A 19,695-nucleotide genomic window follows, 5' to 3' on the forward strand; every position below is an offset into this window, starting at 1 on the left:
CCTCGTGCTGGGATTAAGGTGTGCACCACCACCACCACCAGGGGACCCTTTGCCCTTTAATGTACTAGAGCTGTCATTGTCAGGTGTGTTTCCAAGACCAGCAGTGTCTGCATCAGCTGGACACTGGATCCGCTTCAGACTTGTTCTCCTGCGGGATCAGCAACCCCTTTACTGTCCTGCGGGACCATTTAAACTAGTTTCATCTACGAGGCCGATTTTATTCCAAGCAGTTTTTTTTTTTTTAAATGTCAGGTCTTTTTTGTTTTCCTTTCAGCAAACCCAATCATTATGCACCAAGCAATGACATGTACGGAGGAGAAATGCATGTGCGGCCGATGCTCTCTCAGCCGGCATACTCTTTTTATCCAGAAGATGAAATTCTTCACTTCTACAAATGGACGTCGCCTCCGGGAGTGATTCGGATCCTGTCTATGATCATTATTGTGATGTGCATCGCCATATTTGCCTGTGTGGCTTCCACGCTTGCTTGGGACAGAGGCTATGGATCAGGCATCTTTGGAGGTAGCCTAGGCTACCCTTATTCAGGAAGTGGCTTTGGTAGCTATGGCGGTGGCTATGGCTATGGCTACGGCTACGGCTACGGCTATGGCTATGGAGGGTATACAGACCCAAGAGCAGCCAAAGGTTTCCTGTTGGCCATGGCAGCCTTTTGCTTCATTGCTTCCCTGGTAATATTTGTTACCAGCGTTATAAGATCTGGAATGTCCAGAACGAGAAGATATTACTTGATGGTGATCATAGTCAGCGCCATCTTGGGCATCATGGTGTTTATTGCCACAATCGTGTACATAATGGGAGTGAACCCAACTGCGCAAGCTTCTGGCTCTATGTACGGTTCACAAATATATGCCATCTGTAACCAGTTTTATACTCCTGGAGCTACTGGCCTCTATGTGGATCAATATTTGTATCACTACTGTGTGGTGGATCCTCAGGAGGTATGAATCTTTTTTTTTTCCTCCCGACATGCATAAGAATAGAGACACTCAACTAGAAGAGTTAGTATGGGAACATTTGGGAAAAAAAATATGTCAAGGCCCTACTTTTAATTATGTCAAAATGTTGGGGGAGGGACTAGGTGTCATTATTAAGCCATAATTAATATTCCATGTATTTCTACCTATTTAAAGAATACCTCAGTGAGCCAGGCGTGGTGGTGCACACCTTTAATCCCAGCACTCAGGGAGGCAGAGGCAGGAGGATCTCTGTGAGTCTGAGGCCAGCCTGGTCTACAAAGAGAGTCCAGGACAGCCAAGATTACACAGAGAAACCCTGTCTTGAAAACAAACAAATAAACAAAAAAAGGCCTTTAAAAAAGTTTTTATGATATGCTACAAGTCTCTTATGAATGGCTTGCAAATATTTCTTATTTTTTTATCTTTCCTTTTAAAAATATATTTATTTATTTGTTTGTTTATTTATTTATTTTGAGACAGGGTTTCTCTGTGTTGCCTTGGCTGTCCTGGTCCTTAAATTTCTTTTTAAGATGATATTTGTAGAAGTATCTTTTATTCTCCTGGCTCAGTTGTTGTTGGGGAGGCTTACTGCCTCCTTTTGCTAACCTAGGCCTAGTCCTGGAAGCTTCTAGCCTCTGTATAATCTAACCTAGGCCTAGAATGGTTTCTTTTAGCTTCAGGACTTACTGCTTAATGAGCTCACCCTTAACTTGTTCTTTCTGAGCTCTGGGCTGGCTGATTCAACTTAGCTGTTCTGGCTCAAATCTTCTTTCAGCTGATTTAGTTACCCAGGCTTCTCCCTCAGCCTGGGGTTGCTCTGCTTGGCTTCAAGCTAACTCAGCCATCTGCTCTTCTTCTGGCTTCTTCTCGTTTTCTGGCTCATTCTGTTTTCACCTGAGTTCTCTCTCTCTCTCTGCAACCTACCTCTGTTACTGTTCTGGTAAAAACTGCCTCCTCTCTCTGTAAAACTGCCTCTTAAGTAGCTTCCCTTTCCTCTCTCTTTTCTGTAAAATCTTCTCTGATTCATCACCTTTCTGCCACTCAATTAGACATGGCTTTCAAATAAGGGTCCTTCCTTCTACAAACTAAGTTTACCTTCGTTTGGGATTAAAGGCGTGCCTGGACCTAAATTTTTCTTTACCTGATGTTTGCTCTATACCAGGCTGGCCTTGAACTCAGATCTGTTTGCCTCTGTCTCCTGGATTGAAGGTGTGTTTGTATTCCAGCAGGATCACAGAGACCTAGAAGGTGTTTGGATGTGATCTCTTGCCCGAACAGCCATGTTCTGAATTAATATTCCTTTACAGATATTCTTTACACAAACCTTTTTAGTTTTGATAGACTCTTATTTGTCTGATTTTTCTTTTCTTTTCTTTTTCTTTTCTTTTTTCTTTTTTTTTTTTTTTTGCCTTTGGTGTCTTATCAAAGAAAGTAAACGTTTTCCATAAAATTTGCCTTTAAAAATTTTTTTTGCCTCCATTTTGGGTCAGGGTCTTACTGTGTGTAGCCTACATTGGCCTGGAAATTGTGATCCTACTATAGCCTCTTTTGAGTGCTTGTAATTATAGGCATATGAACTGCCTTCCCTGGCCCGTTAAATTTCCTCCATGCCAGCGTCTAATCTGTATGAGTGATGCACAAAGCTGGAGGAAAGCTTGCTGGCCCTGGGTTAGAAAGATTTGGGGTTGGAGATGGTTCAGTGGGTGGAATGCTTACACGACCGTGCGGACTTGAGCTTGGAGCCCCAGAACCCATGCAAAACCCCTAAGCGTGATGGGTGTATCATGTGACCCCGGGGCTGATCAGACAGAAATGAGCAGCTCCTATGGGTCCACTGGCCAACCAGTCTAGCTGAAGTGACAAGCTCTTGGTTCACTGAGAGACTGTTTCTCTTTCTCCTCCACCCCGCAAGACAGGGTTTCTCTGTGTAGCCTTGGCTATCCTAGACTCACTTTGTAGACCAGGCTGGCCTCGAACTCATAGAGATCTGCCTGCCTCTGACAGACTGTTTCTCAAAAAAAAAAAAAAAAAAAAAAAAGAGAGAGAGAGAGAGAGGGAGAGAGAGAATGAAGATAGAAGACAAGTGCTCCTGACCTTTGCCCTCCTCCCACAGATAGGGATGCACACCTCTAGGGAAGTATACTCATGTGTGTGGCACACACAAGGAAGTGCCCTCTCGCATGTGGCTCATAAATGTGAATATTTATTGTTTGAGTCTCACTTGATCCCATCAGTCTATGCTTCTGTCCTTATGCCCATACTATGCCCTGTCCTTTATTTTAACGTAGTAAGTTTTGAAACTGTGAAATATGGGTTCTCTAACCTTGGTCAGAATTAGTTTGAGTAGATTGTGTGGTCGGGGAAGTTTTAGTTTTTGCAAACCACCTGCTGGAGCTTTGAAGAACTGCCCTGCTCTAAGTCTGTAGAGCGGTTTCGGGGCACTTTGGCATCATTGCAATTGTAAATCTTCCAGTCGATGAACATAGGAGAGCTTTCCTTTTTAAAAATTTTATTATTACTATTTTTTTTGTTGGTTTTTTTTTTCAGCAGATTTGGTAGTTTCCAGAGTGTCGGTACTTTTTGTCCAGGTGAGGAGTCTGTGTGCTGCCTTAGGAGACTGTGACTCACCGTCATTACACGAAACCACAAGCGCTGCCGCTGCTGCTGTTGCGGCTTCTTTTCTCCTCTTGATTCAGGAATTCTCTTTCTTTTTCCTGAATGAGTCACTCTTTTGGGTCAGACTTTCTCCGCTGACTGCCTGTCTTTATTTTGAACACGGAGCGTTTTCCCTGATGGTGTAGGTTTTCAGAGGGCTTGCTGGTACTGTTCAGACCTGTCTGTGGCGAGGGCTGAGAACTGGTGGAGTTGGTGCGCCTAGCTCACCACACTCCCTGTCTCTCTTAACCCTCGGGCTACTTGAAACCTATAGCCTTTGAGAAAGGATGTCACTGTGAGGTAGAGAGTGTGTGCATGTGGGTGGGGTGGGGCAGCTCCTGCTACTCATGAGTACATAACCAGTCCTGACCTCAGATTCAAGTGTGCCCAGGCCAGTGTGCCAGGGGATGCATCTGCCAGACACTGGAGGGGGTGGTGGCATTGTTACAAGATCCTTTCTAGTACAAGGTGTTAAAAACAGGGGAGCTTGTAAGATCAAAGGAATCATTTGTCCATTTGCTCTGATTTATAGGTTGGTTAGATTCATATCTTTATCATTTATGTTAAGATAGGTCCCCTATAGGCCCCAAAACTTACGTGCTGTGAAAACAGTTGCCAGGCCTGAGTCATGAACAAAGCTGTAGGTATGATTGAGTATCTAAAGCTACTTCTGAAATTAGCATTAAAAAAAAAAACCTCTTTAGACGTAAGACTCTGAAATGGGGTGCTGATAGCTCCCTGCTTTAAGCAGGGCTTGAGTCACGTGGTATGTGTCCTTTTCTATTTATGCGCAGGCAGGCACTTTTAATCCAGTTGGTGTAGGCTAGTTTTATGATAGAACTAATGCGTGACCATGTACTTTAGTTTTATACCCATTAAACTACAAGTCCTCAGGCCCTTCGGGAAGAGTTTTAGCTCCTAGAAGGCAGATTTAATTAAAACCATTAGAACTAACTGTGTCAACACCTTTCACCCCCTTTTAGGCTATAGCCATTGTCCTGGGGTTCGTGATTGTTGTGGCGTTTGCTTTAATCATTTTTTTTGCGGTGAAGACCCGAAGGAAGATGGACATGTACGACAAGTCCAACATTTTGTGGGATAAGGAACACATTTATGATGAACAGCCCCCCAATGTCGAAGAGTGGGTGAGTGTGAACAAAGCAAGACACCTTTAACCTCTTGTTACATTCTCAGCTTCTGTCCCTAACTTTTTTTGTACTTTGTTAAACTCCATGCTAAGAGTTTATTATGTTTCTTTTGTTCATTTGTTTGTTCGTTTGGAGACAGGGTTTCTCTGTGTGTAAGTAACCCTGGCTGTTTTGGAACTTGCTCTGTAGACCAGGCTGGCCTCGAACTCACAGAGATCCACCTGCCTCTGCCTCCTGAGTGCTGGGACGAAAGGTGTGTGCTACCAAGCCCGGCTGATCACTTGTGTTTTCAGGGACTAGATCCAGGCTCTGGAAAGAATACCTCCTAGGAAGTCACAGAGAAAGCTTGGTCTTTGCAGAAAGCAAGCAATTCCTCCCCGCCCCTTTTCTCTCTTTGCTTACTATTTTGGAGGAAACACTGTTGCCTAGGAGGTGAGGGCAGCTGGAGTCAAGATTGGCAGATTTTTGGTGGGGGGGGGGAATGGCCACTGTTGGTACCTTCTCACCTTTTTACAATGATAACAGTGTGGTCAACCATTTACCTCTCAAATACATGAGTGTGACAAAGACAGAGACTGCAGAAGTTTCTACTTTAGGAGGGAGAGTAACACACTGTAAATCTTGCCTGGCTTCCTATGTGATGTTGTTTTCTGAAAGCCTAAGAATTCATCTTTAAAAACACCTGAGCAGGGAGTGCTACTCAATTCCTTAGAAGTATGTGGAAAGAGGGGGCTGGAGAGATGGCTCAGAGGTTAAGGGCACTGACTGCTCCTCCAGAGGTCCTGAGTTCAATTCCCAGCAACCACACAGTGGCTCACAACCATCTATAATATGACCTGATGTTCTCTTCTGGCCTGCAGGTGTACATGCAGCCAGAGCACTGTATACATAATAAACAAACAAATAAATATATCAGAAGTATGTGGAAAGAGACTTTGTTTCTGTTAGATGGTGTAAAAAGCAGCTGCAGAAACTTGGTTTCTTTTTTTTTTTTCTACTTTTGTTTTTCTTCAGTACTAGAGACCAAACCCAGAACTTTGTGCATATGCTAGGCAACCAGTCTGCCACTGGGTTATCTCCCGAGGTTTTTGTACTTGTGAGTGTGTGTGTAGTGAATTATGTGTGCAATGTGTTTGTGTGGGTGTGTTCCTGCCTGTGAGTGTAGGCGGTGCACCTGCCAGGGATCCTGCGTTAACTGTTAGAGGACAGCCTCAAGGACAACCTCAGGGTTGGCGCCTATCTTCCACCTTGTCTGAGGCAGTGTCTTTGTGCTGTACTTGCCAAGCCAGCTGGCCCTGGGGGCTTCTGGGATTTTCCTGTGTCTGTCTTCATCTTACCATAGAAGAGCTCTGATTACAGACTTGCCACTGCTGTCTGGCATTATCCCATTCTGTGGGTCTAAACTTATATGTTCACACTTTCAAGACCAGGGCTTTCCCCATTAAGCCATCTCCCCACACTCCTTTACTTCCTGTTTTTGAGATAGGATCTTCTTAAATTGCCCAGGCTGGACCTGAACTCACTCTATAATCTAAGCAGGCCTCCCAAGTAGCCAGGATCCTAGGCCTTTACCACCAGGCCTGGCTCTAGCCAGACTGATTTCTTGTCATGAATGTTAATTGGAATACTGAACCCTGACTGACTCTAGCATAGAGTTGTTGTGGCCACTGGCATTGGTATAGGAGGGCTTCAAAAGAGGCGTTGATAAGCCAGGCATAGTGACGCACACCTTTAATCCCAGCACTCAGGAGGCAGAGGCAGGTGAATCGTTGTTAGTTCAAGGCCAGCCTGGTCTACAAAGCGAGTCCAGGATAGCCAAGGCCAACACAGAGAGACCTTGTCTTGAAAAACCAAAAACCAAACAAACAAAAAAAACCAAACAAACAAATAAAAGCTGTTGATAAACTGAAGTCCTCTTTAACTCTAGCATACTAAATGCCTTGGCTTTTTGGAACTCTACAAGCTTAGATGGAACTTTCTAGCTAGTGAAAGGAAAAAAAGAAGCCTTGTTAAGAAAGTCAGAAAGGGCGTGGCTCACCGGCTGAGTGTTGGGTGCTGGAGCCCACTTCAGCGGGAGCCACTTCCCTCTGTGAGGTGTGAAGTTTCTAGGGAGTATTTTCTTCTGACCTTTAGCTCCAGGCGAGGCCACCTGTAGATAGAACATTCCATTGTGAACCATGAGGTAAATGTTTTCCTGAGAGTTTCTGGGTGTGTCGGTTCTCACTGGCTGTCGGGATTTGTTTACTTAAGGTTTCGAGAGGCTTTTAAAAAATAAATAAATAAGCCAGCTCAAGGGAGACCAGCGTTAGTAATATTATGGTCACCATGAACTTTAGCCACTGACCTGGTTTACTGTCAGGAAGGTTTAATCAGTTATAAGTGCTTTTGATAATTGGGCAACATAGTTAAAGCAACTATGGAAGATGGTTCTTTAAAAGATATTCCTAAACCGGGAGTGGCACACACCTTTAATCCCACTCGGGAGGCAGAGGTGGGTGGATCTCTGTGAGTTCGAGGCCAGTCTCGTCAGGACAGCCAAGACTACACAGAGAAACCCTGTCTCGAAAAACCAAAAAAACCAAAACGAAATAAAAGGTATTCCTTTTGGCTGGTGGTGTAGCTCAGTGGTAGAGTACTTGTCTAACAAGCAGAAGGCTCTGAGTTCAACCCGTGGCCCAGTATATACACACAAAATGATTATTTTCATATGTAGTACCTTATAATAAATGACTTGGATATTTGAGCCTCAAGCAATTTGCTGGGTTTTTTTTTTTCCCTGCCCTTCCTTTGCCTGCCCAAGTTCATTCCATTGGACTCCAGTTGCACATTTCAGTCCAACCCCAGATGCAGCCTTTTGCTTCCAAGTCTCCGCACTTCAGTGCCTTTCTTCTTCAAGCGGCTTTCACCTTGTCCACAGGCTGCTGCGTCTGACGTGCAGCAGAGAGTCCTCATCCTTCGAGTCTTAACAAAAAACGATCTAGAATTAACTACTGGTGCTGAGAGCAAATTAGAAGTTGACTTCTCTGCATAGACCCTGACTGGTACCTGGAGGAGAAGGAGAGGATCTTAGGAATTGTGGAGCACTAAGAGTGGGTGTAAAATAGGAAATATAAGCCACACAACAGATGTGATATGGAGAAGTTTTTTATATGAGCATGAAAGAGCAGGGAAGTGGGAGAGCACACCAGAGAGAAAGAGGGAGAGAGAGAGAGACAGAGAGACAGACCAACAGACAGACAGACAGACAGACAGACAGACAGACAGACACACACACACACACACACACACACACACGGGGTAGATAAGAGCATAAGAGAGAGAGAGAGGTGGGCTTGTCCTTTTATATAGTGAGCAGGGGCATGCCTAGTGTCAGGCAGATAATGATGTCATAGGTTGCTAGGCAGACTCGGGATAGTATGCTAACAGTGGGACTAAGGTGACGAGTGTTACTGAGGATGCCCTACAGGTTGGATTAGGTCATACTAAATCTCTTTAGATTTATGGTCACTCCCCATATCTATGAGAATATTTGCAACTTTCTAAGTTCCCAGGGCTGCACTTCCTGCTGGTTGTTTCTTTACCTTATTGGGGAGGTTTTTTTGGGGGTAGGGGAGGGTGGGGTGGGGTGTCCTTTCTGGATATGTCGTTCTTTGTAAAGTGAGCCTGCATTTGCATACCGTGTCCTTTACAGTCATTAAGCAGGTACCAGGGCTGTGGTCCAATGTTCAAAAGGATTCGTTGTCTTTGTTTTGTTTTCGGTAGTAGGGGTGGGGCTCTGAGCCCTGAGCTGCAGCTCCAGCCCAGGGAGGGACTGTTCTTAGTTACTACTGCAGAGCGTTAGTTAGTTCTTAGTCCAGGCAGACCTTTGCTTTGTTGTGCCCTCAAATCACAGAGTTAGTTGTATTGCAAGGGAGCAGAGAGGTGCTGCATGGTGGAATGTTTCCTTAGCATGTGGGAGTCCCTAAGTTGAGTCCCCAGCACTAAGCAATAAGGTGTAGCAATCTGATTTTAAGCAGAGGAAAATTTTAAAGTTCACTCTCTGTCTCTCTGTCTCTCTCTCTGTCTCTCTGTCTCTGCCTCTGTCTCTCTCTCTCTGTTTTTGTGTTTTTGAGACAATGTTTCTCTGTGTAGTCATGGCTGTCTTGGACTTACTTTTTAGACCAGGCTGGCCTCGAACTCACAGAGATCCACCTGCCTGCCTGCCTCTGCCTCCCGAGTGCTGTAATTACAGGCATGCGTCACCAGGCCTAGTCATAGTATGCTTTATGTATGTATAAAATCCTGTCATTTTGACTGAATATTATATTATAGGTATTTTATCATGTCATCAAATCAGCCTCAAAACCAGTTAAAGGGCCAGCAAGATCGCTCAGTGGATAAAGATGCTTGCTGCCAAGCCTGATGACCTCATTTAAAACAAACAAATAAACAAACAAAAAATAGCAATTAGAGACTTCAAAATTATTTTATTTTATGTGCATGGGTGTTTTGCCTGCAGAACATGGACATCCTTGGTGTCCAGAGAGACTGAGAGAAGGTACTGGATCCCCTGGTACTGGAGTTATAGATGGTTGTGAGCTGGGAACTGGACCCAGGTTCTTTGTAAGAAAAGCCAGGGCTCTAAACCACTGATCCATTTTCTCAGCCCTTATGACCATTGTTTAAATTCACAGGGTAGAAGGAGGGAACCAACTCCCATGAGTTGTGTGCTCATGCAGGCATGTACACGTGCATGTGCAAACATGCACAAACACACACACACAAATAAATGAAAATTTTAAATGCAATAAAATATTTCTTGTTTTTGTTTTGTTTGAGATGGAGTCTAACTATGAGGTCTTGTCTGCCTACAGCTTCCTATGTAGACCAGGATGGCTTAGAACTCGTAGAGATCCACCTGCCTTAGCCAACAAACACCTGTAATCCCAGCATTTGGGAGACTAAGGGAAGTAGCTCTCTCTGAGTTCTGAGCTATCCTAAGGCTGAGGATTCTAAGAAGCCTCATCTTTCTCTCCCACTTTTTTTTTTTTAATTGGTACATGGTCTCTTCTATGTAGCCCTGGCCTTCCTGGAACTTACTATGTGGATCAGGCTGACTTTGAACCCACAAAGATCCCCCTGCCTCTGTCTCCAGAGTGCTGGGATTAAAGGCCACCACACCTGCCTTTCCCTTTTTTTTGTTTGTTTTGTTTTGTTTTTTTGGTTTGTTTCTTTAGCATCATCCCCTAGCTTTTTTTTTTTTAACGACTTCTTTCATTTTGTTATTTTAGGCATTTTATTTTTACTTTGTTATTTATTCGCTTGTTTGTTTGTGTATACACATGGCACAGCATGAATGTAGAAGTCAAAGCCCAATTGTCAGGGCTCTGTCCTCTGCTCCTGTCGTGTGGGTCGAGGGCTCAAACTCAGGTTGTCAGGTTTGGCAGCCCCCTTACCTGCTGAACCATCAGCCAGCCATGCTTTAACTTATTTATTTATTTTTTAATTTTCAAGATAGGGTCTTGTAATATAGCCCAGGTTGGCTTAGAACTCTTTATGTAGCCCAGGCTAGCCTTTAACTCTCTTTCTCTTTTTAAAAAAAAGATTTATTAATTTATTTATCTATTTATTTATTATGTATACAGTGCTCTGCCTGCTTGTACACTTGTAGGACAGAAGAGGGCATCAGATCATATTCTAGATGGTTGTGGGCCACCATGTGGTTGATGGGAATTAAACTCAGGACCTCTGGAAGAGCAGCCAGTGCTCTGAGCCATCTCTCCAGCCCCAGCCTTTAACTCTCTTAATTCACCTGCCTCCACTTCCCAAGTAGCAAGTATGTAATTATTTTGTGGAAATAAGTCCTTCCCCCAGCTGCCTGTCAGAACTCTCTGCCTTCATCTTGCCCGTTTTTAAATCCTGGGGAATCTTGGTGAGTTTCCCTTATGACTCACAGTGGCTTGATGGTGTGATTGTGCTGTGGTTTGCTGATGGATAAATTTGTCATTTGTCATTGTAAACAGAGATAATAATAAGAATAAAAAAAAAAAAAAGAATACAACAAACCAAGCTGGGCGGTGGTGGCGCACGACTTTAATCCCAGCACTCCAGAGGCAGAGGCAGGTGGACCTCTGAGTTTGAGGCTAGCCTGGTCTACATAGAGAGTTCCAGGACAGCCAGGGCTACACAGCGAGACTCTGTTTTGCAAAAAAGCCTACTTTGCATCTACTTTGTTTTTGTTTTTGTTTTGAGGTGCTGTGTGGGTGATGGAATCCTGGGCCCTGTATAAGAGCAGCCAGTTCTCCAGCCCCGTTTCCATTTGAGTATAGGAGTCTGTGCAATCTCTGTTCATTTTTCAGTAACCCGTTCGTGTGTTTCCTGCATTATGCTGTGGTGGTGTTGGTAAGGGTTTAGGAACTAGTATATTGCTTTCTATATGACTGTACTGGCTTACTTTCCCAACAGCTGTGCAACGATTCCCTTTACCCCAAATCTGTGCCAGCTTTTGTCTCTAAGCAACTTTGTCTCCCCAGTTGCACAGTCCGCTAACTGATTACATGTGAAATTGTGTATTTTCCAATGCTTTTTCCTGATCTTTGTTCCAAAATTTCATGACTGTTTATCTACTTCCTGTTGATAGGCTTTCGTATCATTGACAGCATTGCTAGTCTGGGACTATATAGCTCAGTTTGTAGAGTGTTCTGGAGGCCCCGGGTGCAATCCACAGTGCTGCCACAAAGCAAACCAAAACCACCATTCCTATTGTTATGAGCCTTCCTGACTCTCCTACACTTGTGCAAATTTCTCTTGGATCTGTACCCAAGTGTGGAACTCCTGGGGTGAAGAGCTTGTGAGTGAACTTTTGTATAAAATAATGGCAACTTGTTATCCAAAGCTTGCCTATTTATTATCTGAGCCGCTACTATTGAGGTGTTAAACTTTATATAATGTCTATCAACAGTGGAAGTCTATCCATATTATCTTTGTTTATACACACACACACACACACACACACACACACACACACACATATATTGGTCATCAGCCTAATGTGTGTTCTTTCTACTCTGCATTTTGGCTGTTTGTTGAGGTAGCAAAAACTCAAGCAGCGCTTCTGATATCTTGATTCTTGTAAGAGTTTTGATGGGGGCAAAGGGTAACTTTTATGAGGCATGAGATAGTATAAACCCCTCCCAGGTGTTCGTGTGTCCTGCAGAAGTGACTAAGCAACGTAGATATGGCAAAACCAAGTGTCCTCCTGCCTCAGTTACGTGTAAGGGGAGTTACACTCTTTCTCTTGTTTGTGCTCCTGAGTGTTTGTAGTGAGAATAGGAGCTGCAAGCTGGGGGGGTCTGCGTCAGTGTGGAGGTCGAGGCAGGCAGAAGGCTTGAACCCAGGAGTTAAAGGCCAGCCTGACCAACAGGGTGCAGCAACCCGGATCAGAGAAAGATGACAACAACGATGACAAGAAGGAGCCATTAAGTGTTCCTGTGAATGAGTTTCCTCACAATTAATTGAGGTTATTTTACCACACGTAGGCATACAGGCCAGAAAACCAGGCTCTGGTGAGCAAAGCATACCTTTTTCTGTGGGCTTCAGTTGGGTCCCCCTTTCTTCCACTCTTGATGTGTAATGTTGGCTTTTCTACTTTTTGTTGTTGTTTTGTTTTATTTCTCTCTCTCTCTCTCTCTCTCTCTCTCTCTCTCTTCTTTCTTTTTTCTTTTTTTTTTTTTTTTTGGTTTTTCGAGACAGGGTTTCTCTATGTAGCCTTGGCTGTCCTGGACTCGCTTTGTAGACCAGGCCTGCCTCAAACTCACAGCAATCCGCCTGCCTCTGCCTCCCGAGTGCTGGGCTTAAAGGCGTGCGCCACCACGCCCAGCGTCTTTTTGTTTTTTCAAGACAGGGTCTCTCTGTGTAGCCCTGGCTGTCCTGGACTTGCTTTGTAAACCAGGCTGGCCTCGAACTCACAGAGATCCACCTGCCTCTTCCTCCCTGAGTGCTGGGATTACAGACGTCTGCCATTGTGTGTGGCACATCTCAAGACTAGTGTGAGATGCAGGTGATTAAAAGTATGTTTCTAACACTGGGAACTTGGGAAGGGAAATAGCTGACTACACTGGGAAGAATTCTGATTCCCTAGTTACAGGTGACAAAATACTTTGTGTAGTAGGGTGTGTGTTTTTCCTCCACATCTAAGCTCCCGGAATAATGACTCATGAGACTCAAAATGTACAAATACCTAGGCCATATAGGTAGGTTCTCCTCTGACTAGCTCATAACTTAAAATAACTCATGTATATTAATCTACATTTTGCTTTGTGGCTGGTTACCTCTGCTCAGGTACCATGTGTCTGTCCTTGGGCAAATCTCCCATGTCAGGCTCTTTCCCAGAATCCTTTCTGCCTGCTGGATGTCTCACCTTCTACTCTATCCTTCTGTATAGGCCATAGGTGTTTTTTTGGTTTTTTTGTTTTTAATTGACAGGTGTTGCACTCATACAATACACAAATACACAAGATATTCTCTCTGCAACTTTGGGTGGCAACACATGAGCCAATAGAAAGAGCTGAAAGAACTTAGCCTTAGATGGTTGCATATCAGCGACAACTAGAAGTTTCCGAAGTTCTTAGGACTTGTGTGCCCACACCGTTTTTTTTCTTTTTCTTTTTTAAAAGATTTATTTATTATGTATACAATGCTTTGCCTGCATATACGCCTGCATGCCAGAAAAAGGCATTAGATCACATTATTAGATGGTTCTGAGCCACCATGTGGTTGCTGAGAATTGAACTCATGACCTCTGGAAGAGCAGTCAGTGCTCTTAACCACTGAGCCATCTCTCCAGCTCCGTCACACTGGTTTCTTCCTGCCTGGGTAGGCTTCACTTCATCTTGGGGACACGGGCAAAAAGCAGACCCTTGGAGTTCTTGAGATTTTTGTTTTGTTTTGTTTGTTGTTGTTTTTCTTTTACAAAGATATATGTAACCCAGGTGGCTGAGGATGACCTTGAACTTCTGATCTTCCTGTTTCTATTCCTAAGTGCTGGGGTTGTATGCACTGCTGTATCCAGCTTGAGTATTTCATACTAACTAATGCTTCTCAAACTGTCTGGAAAGGGACCGTGGCTGTGTGAGGTTGGGCCAGGTGGCCTTGTGTGGTGACTGCACTGTAGCCACATGGTGTAGGATAGGGAGAAGGTTTCTAGAAAAAAGACACCGAATAGACAATATACGCTATAAATATGCTGCTTGGATCAGTCGTGATTTCCCCTTTGTTTTTATGGGTGGAGTCATCTGACCAGGCGTTAAGTTCAGGGTGCAGTTTCAATAGTTGATAATGAGTTTCTGAGTGGTTTGGAAGGCGTTTGCTGGCTTCTCTCATTGAGGCTGCCATGTTATTCTGGCCATTTCTGCCTGACAGAACAGGACCTCTTAGAAGGGCAAGCATTGTGCCCTGCGGAGTTGGGATCGACAGAGGTGGGACTGTTCAGCTACGGGTGTCAGTGCTGAGTTGAGAAGGACTAGTACCCTTGATTCCACAAAGATGGAGTAATTCGTGCCAGTTTTTCTGTTAGACTCTCTTTTCCAAGCCTGCAGTTTTAGAAAGTTATAGCTACAGAAAAGGGCATATTCACCTTGCAGATAAATACAAGACTGGCTTTGGAAGACTTTGCTGCTCTATGGTAAATATTTAAAAGCTGATTGTGAACATGTGCTTGAGATAATTTTTTTTTAAAATAATTTTTTGAGGTGTGTGCTACCACACCTAGCCCTGAGATCAGTTTTTATTGGTACATTATCTGATGAGGTGGCAATTAAAATTCAGAGCTCCAGTTTCAGGTTCTCCCGATGTAGTTAAAGAATATGAATTGAAACCGGGTGTGGTGGCATATGCCTTCAATCCCAGCACTCTCAGGAGGCAGAGGCAGGTGGATCGCTGTGAGTTCGAGGCCAGCCTGGTCCAGGCCAGCCAAGATAACACAGAGAAACCCTGTCTCGGGGAAAAAAAAAAAAGAATATGAGTGTGCCAGGACGGTGGTGGCACACACCTTTAAATCCAGCACTCTCGGGAGGCAGAGGCAGGTGGATTTCTGTGAGTTCAAGGCCAGCCTGGTCTACAAAGTGAGTCCAGGACAGCCAAGACTACACAGAGAAATCCTGTCTCGAAAAACAAAAAAGAAAAAAAATGTGAGTTGTGTTTGATTCTCATGAAGGAAGATGAAGGTCTGAGAGGCAGACGCGCTAAGGAGATAGGATGGTGATTTGTGGCGATCCTTGGGCTTAGACTCTCTTTCCTGATGATTCTTTCCAACGTGACTTGGGTTTGAACTTTATAACTTAATAATTTTGACAAAAAAGTTAAAACAACAACAACAAAAACCAGCCATGAAAGGGTAGAGTTGGGACAAGATTTGTTCACCTTGGACCTTGTTACTTATGGCAATTATGGGAAGCGCTTGGTGTCCTTGACGTCTGATGAAGGTTAGTTGTCTGCAAACAGGGAAAAAAGAAGTTCCTTCCATAGTTAGGCTGGTATAATGATTAAAGGCTAGCCAATATAATCATACCTGATGATATTTAAAACAGCTTCATAGAACTTATATTTGACAGCCAATCAAGTATGTATATGTACTGATGCTTCTTGGTTTTATATGGGGGTTTATATCTTAATAAAATTATTTACATTAAAATCATCATAAGTAAGAAACACATACACACACACACGTTTTTCTAGACAGGGTTTCTCTGCATAGCCTTGGCTGTCCTGGACTCCCTTTGTAGACCAGACTGGCCTTGAACTCAGAGAGATCTACCCTCTCTGCCTCCCAGAGTGCTGGGATTATGGGTGTGCACTGCCGTGTGTGTGGCTTAAGAAATATAGCGAAAACGTCTACACCCAATATCTTTCAGTTAGAAGAGTAATTGTTAGTGTCTGCAATGAGCTTGAGAAGGGCAGCTTGGGTGAGAGTATGCAAGACGTACCATAACACGTAATGTATACATACATGTACCATGCTTACTCCTATCTACTCTGTGACAACCTTACAGCGAGAACAGATGTTTTCCTCAAGGCTCCATGTTATCTCCTCCAGCAAGCGGATGCACATAGTGGGAGACAAATGGGCATGGCTAGGCTGGAGTGACCAGGCAATACTGGTCATCAGCATTAGACAACTGACGAGGCTTATGTTCGCCTTTTCCCTCTTGCCCTGTATAAATAAGCCTTCTCGCCTGTACCATTGCTACAGTAGACTCTCACTGTGGGAAAGATGGCATGGTGGTCTGTGGTCTCTGATGGAACTGAATGTGGCAGAAGTCACAGCTGCCTAGCTGAGCCACCTGGGGGGAATGGTACAGTAGGCCCTGACTGTTCTAGCTCGGCTGTGCACCCTGAGAGGTGGGGTCTGTGGGAGGAAGGGTGCTAGAGGGTGCTCTTATGGCTCTCTGAAAAATGCAATTCCTAGATTCCCAGCACCAGGAGTTAATGTGTCTAAAGTCAGCCATGTGGATAGGTGTACTGATGTAAACGGGATGGCTGTCTGCAGCACCTGCCCCTCGTCAGTGGCTCTCTCCTTTGCTGCCATATGAATGCCCTGGGGCGCTTGTTAGAGCAGCTTGCTCTGCCCTACCCCCTAGTTTCTGATTTAGTGGGCTAGGATTGGGGTCGAGGAGATGGTGTGTAGATGTGCTGCTCTGGGGAGCAGCATTTGAAAACCCCTGTTCCCTGAAGTCTAGCCACAGCTGTCACACTGCAGGCCTGTCTAACCTCTGAGTTAATATAGGCGGAAGTCTTTTCTGCACCATGGCATACTTTGTATCCCGAACCGTAGTAAATTGAAGGACGGTGAAGGGCGCTGATAAAGCAGGTGGTGGCTGGCTCAGGGGTGTTTCTGGCTTTTCAGCTCTCCTGTAGAGGAGCCATAGCCCTCTGTGTATAGAAGAAGTACAGCCTTCCCTAGGGTGTCTGTTCCTCCAGCAAGAAGCCTTGGATTAGGTGCGTTCATTGAGAATGAGGTTTCTCCGCCTCACCTGCTCCCAAACCTTCTAGTAGCTCCTGACCTGCTTCCAACCCCCTGGCAGCCCACTGGCTCCGAATTTGTCTTTGTTGATGCATGGACAGTTTTTTTGGGCAACAGGTAGCTGGTCCTGAGCAAAGGCTTTAGTGCCAGCGAGTAACCTAAACCAACCAGTTGTTCAGACGTGGTCTATGACTTCTTTATTTGTGGGATTGGTCCACATGGGAACATTTCAAATGACCCAAGGTGTGTTTAAAAACAACAACAACAACAACACAAAAAACAAAGCAGTGATCACTCTGGAGGCAGAGGCTGCTGGTAGATCTCTGAGTTCGAGGCCAGCCTAGTCTCTACAGAGTGAGTTCCAGGATGGTCAGGGCTACAAAGAGAAACCCTGTCTCAAAAACAAACAAACAAACAAACAATACTTTGAGAAAGTATTTTGTGCTTATGTCAGGGGTGAGCATCTGCAGGTATAAAAATACCAGGAAGCAGGACAAACGAGTTGGGCCACTTCCTGTTGAGAACTTGTGCAAGGACAGCAGCTCCTGAAGGTGGGTTGGGCAGGTTGTAAAGCTGGAGATGGCACTTGGAGATTAGCCTGCTTCTCTCTGTGCAGGGCTGTTTCTTTGCTTACCAAGCAGGAAAAGGCTCTTTTGCTGGTGGAATTCTCATAGTCCGTAGTTACTAAATTTTGTGTCAGTAGCTGCCCTTACAAAGGTAGATAAGTAGAGGTTTCATGCTGTGTCTCATTAAGGGGCAGCGAATTTAAGGCCACAAGAATGAGTTTCTTTGTTTCAAGGACAGGGAAAGGACCTAGACACAATGCACACCTCAGGCTGAGGTTGAATTAAAAGGAAACAGTTGTTGTGAGAGGGGACAAGGCTCGGGGTTCCAGGCCAGCCAGTTCACCTTGAACGGGTTAATTTAATTTCCTATCTACATGGGTGGCGCTAAATAAACATGAATCTGCTTGGCACAGGATAAGACACTCAGCAGGTGAAGTTCCCTTTCCTTCTTAGATGTGGATGGCTTCTGTCACATGGCTAGGCTGCCTGGATGTGGGTCCAGCCTGACTGGCCACGTGTGAACTTGTGATGAAGGCAGGGCAGAGAGGGAAATGGAGAAAAGCTGTCATTGAAGCATCTTCCCTCCTCTTCCTCCTCCTGCTCCTCCTCCTCTTGTTCTTCTTCCTCCTCCTCCTGCTCCTCCTCCTCCTGTTCCTCCTCTTCCTGCTCCTCCTTCTGCTCCTCCTCTTCCTCCTGCTCCTCCTCCCGTTCTTCCTCCTCCTCCTGCTCCTCCTCCTGTTCTTCTTCCTCCTCCTCCTGTTCTTCCTCCCCCTCCTGTTCTTCCTCCTCCTCCTGCTCCTCCTCCTGTTCTTCTTCTTCCTCCTCTTCCTCCTCCTCTTTCTTGTTTTCTGAGACAGGGTTTCTCTGTGGAGCTCTAGCTTTCCTGGAACTCACTCTGTAGACCAGGCTGGCCTCGAACTCAGAGAGACCCACCTGCCTCTGCCTCCCAGTTGCTGGGATTAAAGGCGTGTGCAGAAAAAAACCATCCAGCTCATTGCATCATTTTATTCACTACGAATAGCAGGAAGTTGATTTTGGTGAGAAAAATGGGTTTTCCCAACCTTGGAGCTTTTTATTGCCTCTGACTTTGGGGGCCAGGGTGGAGAAGATGGGGTCCACATAACTTGTTCCCCCTGAGGAAGGCAGAGACTGGGAGCATCTGTACACCTACCTGCCCTGCCCTGTTCTTTTCCTTCTGGTATTCCACAGGGTACAGGATGTTTCCTTAACTCTCTGGGTGGGGGGTGGGGCGTTAAGTGTACTCACAAGGCTTTGTTCACAGGTGACATAACTGGCATCCTTCTAATGAGTGTAATTAAAATTTGAATAAAATTTGTCCTTATCATAATTACTTCTTATGTGCTCTTTTGAAATACTATAGTGCATTTTTAAAAAAGATATATTTATTATGTGTGCGGTGCTCTCCCTGAATGTACACCTGCAGGCCAGAAGAGGGCACTAGATCACATTATAGATGGTTCTGAGCCACCATGTGGTTGCTGGGAATTGAACTCAGGACCTCTGGAAGACTGGTCAGTGCTCTTAACCTCCGAACTACCTCTCCAGTTCCCCCATAACACATTTTGACATTTCAGGAAAGGTTCCTTTTCTTTTTTGCTTTTGTATTTTGTTGTTTATATTTTATTTTATTTTTGGCAGGGTCTCAACTTTATAGCCCTGGCTGTCAGTCTGGCTTCGAACCCACAGAGATCCATCTGCCTCTGCCTACCAAGTGCTGGCATTAAAAGCGAGTGCCTCCATGCCCAGTTCCAGATCTTCCCCCCCCCCCACCAGTTGGAAAATGTACCCTGTGCATCCCACCAAAATTAATTATTCTATTTTTTAAACTTGTTTGTGAGATATGTTTTTGAGATAAACTTGCAAATTTAATCTCAAGAGTGAGTCTGAGGCATTCCTTGGTTGGCTGGACTCTGCTGCTGGATTTCCATTTCCTTTTTTTATCAATTCTTTTTCATGTGGAGTAGAGGCTCAGTCAGCCATGAGTCTCCCAGTGACTAAGTGGCAAGCACAACCTTTGGCCCTAGGAATGATGTTGGTTGAGCTTTTCTTCTCCCAAGATAGAATTTTATTTTATTTTATTTTATTTATTTATTTATTTTGAGACAGGGTTTCTCTGTGTAGTCTTGGCTGTCCTGCACTTGCCTTGTAGACCAGGCCGGGCTTAAAATCACAGCAATCCACCCGCCTCTGCCTTCCGAGTACTGGGATTAAAGGCCTGCACCACCACACCTGGCCCCGAGATAGATCCTAATTTGTTTTCCTTCTCCTTTTGCCTCTAGTTTCCCAGGAATTGCAGCAAGCTCTGGGCCTTTAATTTTTTTTTTTTAATT

The 19,695-nt window shown here is 44.7% G+C and overlaps 1 protein-coding gene across 5 annotated transcripts in view; it reads left to right on the forward strand.

The window, feature by feature from the left end:
- OCLN (occludin) overlaps nt 1-19,695 on the forward strand; it is a 46,818-nt gene that overhangs the window by 10,786 nt on the left and 16,337 nt on the right. For 4 of the 5 annotated variants that reach the window (XM_084801352.1, XM_084801353.1, XM_084801354.1 and 1 more), the window contains exons 3-4: nt 275-959; nt 4,616-4,777. In XM_084801352.1, coding sequence (XP_084657478.1) covers nt 275-959; nt 4,616-4,777 — 847 coding nt within the window. The remainder of the gene's footprint in view (nt 1-274; nt 960-4,615; nt 4,778-19,695) is intronic. The other variant, XM_084801356.1, reaches the window with a different exon arrangement.

Source organism: Acomys minous (assembly GCF_964271855.1).
Source record: "Acomys minous genome assembly, chromosome: 11".
NCBI lineage: Eukaryota > Metazoa > Chordata > Mammalia > Rodentia > Muridae > Acomys > Acomys minous.